The 7,006-nt window shown below is 40.4% G+C and overlaps 1 protein-coding gene across 2 annotated transcripts in view; it reads right to left on the bottom strand.

The window, feature by feature from the left end:
- Positions 1 to 367: 367 nt before the first annotated feature.
- Positions 368 to 7,006, bottom strand: part of RIPOR2 (RHO family interacting cell polarization regulator 2) — a 211,242-nt gene continuing 204,603 nt past the window's right edge. For both annotated transcript variants that reach the window (XM_082848028.1, XM_082848029.1), the window contains exons 21-22: positions 5,622 to 5,712; positions 368 to 2,118 (exon numbers count right to left, since the gene is read on the bottom strand). In XM_082848028.1, coding sequence (XP_082704154.1) covers positions 2,018 to 2,118; positions 5,622 to 5,712 — 192 coding nt within the window. In that variant the 3' untranslated portion in view covers positions 368 to 2,017. The remainder of the gene's footprint in view (positions 2,119 to 5,621; positions 5,713 to 7,006) is intronic.

The following is a 7,006-nucleotide window of genomic DNA, read 5'->3' as shown; positions in this document are numbered from 1 at the left end:
AGCTTGGGTGACAAGAGAGGAGGGCACTGCTGGGACGCATAGGCGCCTCCTACAGAAGGCCACTTCTCTAAGGCGGAGAAACATAACTAACCTACCACAGACATAAAAATACCAATAGCAGCTTAGACAAAATGAGGTGGCACAGAAATACGTTCCAGACGAAGGGACGTGATGAAATGCAGCTCTTTTTTCTCCCGTTGGCATTACAACAAGTCTGAGAAGTAAATATCATCCTCATGTATGGATAAAGGAATTTCAAGATAAGAATAAACTCAAGTTGAGAATGAGGTGTAGTGTGTTGTGTCAATACCAACTCAAGAGGGGCATGTGAAAAAAATACACCAGACTCTGAACATGAGACTAGTAATTCAAAAATAATTTTTATTTTAACTTACATGATTGAAAGAGTGACGAATACAAATGCCACAAAACTAAAAGCACCCCCTTCAACCAAAAATAAAATGCAGAAGTGAATACAAAAGATATGGAAGTACTCATGCAATATTCAAAAAATAAAAAAAAAACCCAAACAACAAAGCAAACAACTCTGTAACATTTGTGATTTGACTTTCTATAAAAATCATTTCAACCATTTAACAGAGACTGTAGACTATACATACTAACTATAGACTGTACAATGTACTTTTAAAATGAAAGATATATGCATATATATAATATTTATAAATTTACAAATATATATATACATTATAACTTCACAGTTGAAAGAACTTATTTGCCAGGAAGCCTGACAAACAATTTTCACTTTAAAATGAAATGAGTTGTTTTTAAAGGTCTTGCTAAAATGTAAATATTTAAAATGACATCTAAATGATATTTTATATAAGCACATTCAGAGAACAGTTGATATTCCACAGTTCAAATTACACTCACACATATTATTTAGATATCTTGGCATATCCCACCTTGTATACTCTTAAGAGGAAGAAAAGTTATTTAATAAGAGCTACTGAACGGACTTGTACTTTATTTAAAGGACTTGCTATCCTGATGTGGAAGCAATATGGGAGCTGTTGGTTTAACTATTTGGCCAAAGGATCCTATCCAGTGATGAATGATTTCTCTGGGGGCAGTAACCATCATTCAGGTCATTCTTCTTCCTAACCTTATGGTAATTTGTATAGAAGAAAAGACCACTGTTAATGACCCTCTGCTTCCACCCCGTTAGGATTCCTCCAACTTCTATGTTCTTCTACTTCAAGGAGCATCATAACTTTCTGAATTAATCACAGCTGTCTGAAAACTTCTGGGTTTGATTTGTCTTAGCAGCAAAATACCTCTATTGTAAAAGTATCATTATAAAATGGCTCTTGTTTTAAAAAAAAAAAAGCTTAAGTTTTGAGTATCTTCTTTAAAATGAGTATGGGTATAATCTTAATAAAGTAGTTTTCAGTGATCTACCCATCTTTTTTACCATAATGGAAACATGCCTTTGGAATTTTCACAATAGACGAAAGATACAAGAGAAATAGTGGAGGCTTGAAAAAATGAAATTAAAAAGAAATAAACTCTTACAATATGATCTTTTACCAGGTTCTGCAGGCAAACTTTTACTTGAAGAAATCTTTTTTTTTTTTGCTTTGCACTTAAGGTAAAATTAGGTAACTAAGGGGGCCACTCAACCCTGAGAACACAACAGAGGAAAAACTGCAAGGCATATGATATTTATCAAAGTATCATGTGACTATTTCAAGCTTATAGAAGAACTTCCAAAAATGTATAAAGACGGCTGTTTTAAAATCCCATACATACTAGATAAGACAGACTCTTTTACTAAGTATTGTCAGACGCAATCAACCATGTAATCTACTGAAAGATACAGAGCCCTATTCTGTTGGCTGAAGGAAAAGCAGGTAAGTACTGTGAAGGAGGACTTTGAATTCCTCCCATAACATGTTAAATTTCCAGACAACCTCAACAACTTCGAGCTAAGTCACAGCACCACCTTGATTAACAGGGCCATTTATTAAGACAGCTGTTAGGCAGAGTTAACTTGTAATTAAAAGGCCGTGGCAACTTCACTTGCATGACGACCTCCAACTTTAACACAGTCTCGAGGAAATTTGTCCAACTGTTCATATGCCAGCCGCCCATCTTCTCCTGCATATAGAGCATCAGAAATGAATACCAGTTTGAACTTAACTTTTTTATTCATCACTCAGAATAATAATACCAGTTGTTTAGGTAGGGGTCGCTATATTTTGCTAAAGTTGACTTTAGGTGAGGAAAAGTCATTTTGGCTATTCTTAATTATGTTGTTTTCTAGGTAATGTTTAGAACAACCAAGAACTTCTGAGCTAATGCCAGAGACTAAAAGAATGTGAAACACAGTAGACGTCCTATGGGCATTTGATGTCAATAACTTCACATAATAGATTTATTCCTGAGAAATTATATGGATTATATTTTAAGTGCATTAGTGATTTCAGTATGGCTAGTCCTTGATTTCACTGCATTGAACTTTTACATAACTTTCACTTTTATACATTAGATATTGGTACATCCAAATGATCTGTCATAAAATCAAGTTTAGGCTTTCAAACTTCTGCTAAAAATTTATTCTTTGCCCTGTACACATGTAGTGATGCTGTGTACCAGCCAACAACTAGGCCGGTTCTATCAGTAGTACCATCTTGAACAGCCAACATGTATTTGCAAATTATTTGAATATTTTACTCCATTTTTCCTATTTAAGAAAAAATGGTTAGAAAATGGGAAAATGAAGTACAGATAACTAGTGATAAGAAACAGGCTTTCACACATTTAATACAAATAAGACAAAGATGCAAATAATTAATTGTGCTCAATCAGAAGTCCACTGTGAAGAAAAACAGAAGAAAAGATTCCTTGAAATGCTGGAAATATATTGATATTAGTGGGTTTTAGAAAAGGAGTGTAATCATGGATTTTATAATATATTGCCTCTATATTTGTATAATTTATTGGATATAAAGGCCTTTCAATAAACCAAAAGTCTGTTTTTGGTTGTTTTCTTTTTCAGTACATTTAACTTTTTCAGTAATACATTAGATACAAAAGTAGAGATTTGCGTGTATTTAAAAGAACTTTGTAGTGAACTCGTCTATAAGCAAAAGCCATCAATTTTTAGATTCTTTTGTTGATTGTTTCTGCATGCCTTGACTTTTCTGAGGCAAACGTTATTTTTTCCCTGATTCAATAGTTTCCAACTTTTTCTTACTTTGGAGTAGAACCCTTTATTTGAAACAAAATATTTATGCAAAACCCTGAATATAAAACATGAACAGCAATGCCTTTCCGGCTGATGATAGTGGGAGGAGAGACAGAGGGCCTTAAATTAAGCACATTTATACCATACTCCCTGCCCGCTCACACACACCCCTGTGGATGCCTAGGCTAATGAATGCTACTTAAAAACCCAATAATACCAGGCTAGTTCCTAGGTTGCTCACAGGGAGATTCCAATTTAGAGGTCTTCAGTTCTTCCTCCAGTAACCTACAGCATCCAGGTGCCCTAGAGGGTCAGGGTTCCATTGCAGTGCTTGACCGGGTCTGGGTGTCGTGGGTGAGTTATGCAACCCTAGCATGCCTCACTGTGCCCCTCTGTAAATTGGGATTAACTGTCCCTCATAGAGTCTCAGGAGGATTAAATGACCTAATCCATGTAGATCCCTCAAAACAGTGCCTGGCACGTGTTACCCAATATTCTTTACAGTGACATAACCCGGGCCGGGGTTTCAGGGCATCTCGCTGTTACTAAGATTCAGTTTTCAGGGGCCTGGATCTGTGTTGGCTCCTCTGCTAGTCCGTTTAACAGCCCTGTAAAGTACGCAGGGTGTTGGAGGAGAAAGAGCTCGAGCTTTGGGGTGTCAGGCAGTGTGGTTCCGGACAAGACTGAGGTCCAACCGGGACGCGCTGGAACGGCCAGAGCCACGGTGAAAACTGCTCTGTCCAACAGAGAGGCCACCAGCCTCAGGTGGCTGCTTACATTTAAACGGTAACCACTCAAAATTAAACTAATTCCTCAGTCATAAGAGCCATGCTGAACTGCTCAGCTGCCACATGTGAATACTTCCTGCCGTCTGGGACGGTGCATATAGAGCAGCCCCGTCATCACGGAGGGATCTACTGGACAGCTCTGGGTTCAACTACTGAAATAATTCCATGCTGGTTGGTAAACAGTGGCTGCTCGGAGCCCCTCGAACGCCCTGTGACAACCCTCAGCCCTCGAGTATCTGTTACCAATTCCCATCAAAAATACTATTTGCACTACATTAATTCAGTCGTCTGTGTGGGATAAAAATACACCAGTATTTGTGTCTTAGGGTCAAAGGAGATTCATAACATTGAGTTCAGAGGTTCTCAACCTGGGAGGCTTTTAATAATCCCAGTGCTAAGGCCCAGCTCAGACCGACAAGAGCAGAGTCATCAGAAGTGGAGCCCAGGTACGGGTGTATTTTAAAGGTTCCCTGGTGATTCCAATGGGCATCTAGGGTTGAGAATCATGAACCGGTGGTGTGGTGGGCTATGGGGGCTTTGGGGAGCCACATCTGTAACGAGTTAAGGTGAAGCAGGTGTGATGACCAACCCTGGAGATACGGCTGTCTGTGCAGCTGAACTGGATCTGGGTCATCTACAGGGATGAGCCTCCTCGGGTTACAGTGGGAAGAGCAGCGTTGCTGGCTATTCCTTCCTTCATTGTTATTTCAGAACACTAAAGGATAAAAGAAGTTCAAACTAATAATACCCTGGGCACATTTTTAGGGAATTAAATAATTTCTATGCCTAAAGCAAGCCGTGAGGAATAACTGTTTTATCCTTTAAACACACATATGTTGGCTAAGATTTCTATGCATTGCATGATATATCAATAGCAGAATGAAGCCTTATTAAACCCTAAGAAAGAGCACCAGACAATGAGTGTGATTGCCATGGTGACCATAAGTGCCATGAGAGTCTTCCTTACATTCTTAAGCTGCTACTAGAGTCACACTAGGGCAGCGGCTTTTTCCCGACTAGTATTACTGAGCGGATTCTATTCGAGGACTTTAGTATTTATACTCTGAGTGAAGTGAAGGAGAAGGGTTATTTGGATATTCCAGAAAAAAAAAAATACTTCATCTCTTTTCTTTGGTGTCGGGGCTCAGGGGCAATAGGCCCGCAGGGCAATCAGAGGTTAACCTGAGAGTCTGGGGGAGGCTGTGGTACGTGGGGGATTATGGCATCCTGGGGAACACATCACTGTCCTCCAGGTAGTGCCAACCCCAACCTGGCAATCCAACCTGGCTTCCTGACTCTGACCTCTGCTTGATAGTTTGATTTCTGTGTTCTTGATTCCAAATAGTGCCCAGACTATGAAACCAGCTAGAAAGGCTCCAGGGAGCAACCTTCTCCCTCAACATCCAGGTAGTTAGAACGAGGAACTGGGGTGAGATGGAAATTGATCAGTCATACTGTGTGTGTGTGTGTGTGTGTGTGTGTGTGTGTGTGTGTGTGTGTGTGTAAGTGTGAGCCGATAGCCTATAGGGGAAAAATTGCTAAAACAAGGTACATGAAACTTTTCCTTACCATTCCCTTTGAGGGTGTCAGAAATAAACAATCATGTAAAAAAAAAACCAACTCACCAAGAGATAAGAGAGTTTCTGAGGCCACATTTCTGATTTCTTCAGTATCAGACTGACACAATGTCACCAGCATTTTAATGCTTTCAGTAGCCTACAAGGAGAAAATAGTTAAAATAGTGTTCTGACATTTATGTGTGGGATTACATGAGACTTAGCATTTCATAGCTGGTAGCTGACTTTAAAAACCCAGGGCTTCCCAAACCTAGTGGAGTATCAAGATGACTTAGGGTGCTCTTGTAAAAGTACAGATTCCTGGGTGCCACTCCAGACACACTGTATTAGAACTTTCTGGGTCGGAGCCCAGGATTTGTACTTGTGGGAGCTCTGATGATCAGCTAAGTTCCTATTTCACAGGGGACTCCAGACGTAGAGAAGTGAAGTGACCAGCCTGCTTTTCCAAAATAGAATCCAATTCTCTTAGTTCTACTGTATCTCATTCCCTCCAAAACAGCTCTAATGTAAGAATTCCTAATTTTAGTCTATATACTAAAATAGAGGAGGGGAATAAAGATCAAGGATGGGAATTCTTCTATTTGTTTATTCCACAAACATTTACTGAGCACTCTGTGAACCAGGCAGTTCACAGGGTCTGGGAGACTCAAGCCAGGAACATGACATGGTCCTGGCCCTCAGGACTTTACAGTCTGGTGGAAAGACAAACCGTGAAACAAGTAAACTAATGATTATGATGAATGATAGGGTGAGTCAGGGTGGTAGGGCAGAACACGACTGGGAAATGCAGCCTGGTCTGATCAGGGAAGTCTTCCTGGAGGAAGTGATATCTTAGAGGAGTTAGTCAAGTTTGGGCACATGGTAGGGGTGTGTGTGTGTGTGTGTGTGTGTGTACGTGTGTGTGTGTGTATGTGTAGTGTTTGGGGGTGTGGAGAAGGAAATACATTCTAGGTAAGGGGAATAGCTTGTTACAGGGTCCAAGTCGATGGGAGGCTTATAAGCCACATTAAAGATTTTGGACATCATTCTAAGATCATGGAAAGCCATGTAAGAGTTTTAAGAAGGAGCTGTCTTTTATTCTGAGCTTTCTAACTGCAGTGGAGAGGATGGACTGCAGGGAGGCAGAGACGAGTGGGAAGGTAGCTCGAATCCAGGTGAATAGAGTGAGGATAAAGAGTGGGGGGAAGGGCGGGGTCACTGATGGCTCCTAGGTTTCTGGCCTGAGCTACTGAGAGACGGTTGTACAATCCACTAAGACACCAGAGGCTAGAGGTGGGGGTGAGATGGGTGGAGTTTGAGGTGACTTCCTAGGGGAGATACCTAAGAGCAAGCTGATCAGAGATGGGAAGGGAAGACCTGGACTGGAAATACGAGGAATTATTAGCATAGAGATGATGATGGAAAACGTAGGAGTTAATGTTTCCCCAGGGACG

Source organism: Leucopleurus acutus (genome assembly GCF_964270905.1).
Source record: "Leucopleurus acutus genome assembly, chromosome: 10".
NCBI classification, from domain to species: Eukaryota; Metazoa; Chordata; class Mammalia; order Artiodactyla; family Delphinidae; genus Leucopleurus; species Leucopleurus acutus.
The sequence above is the reverse complement of the archived record's forward strand: the minus strand, read 5'-3'. Positions and strand labels throughout refer to the sequence as shown.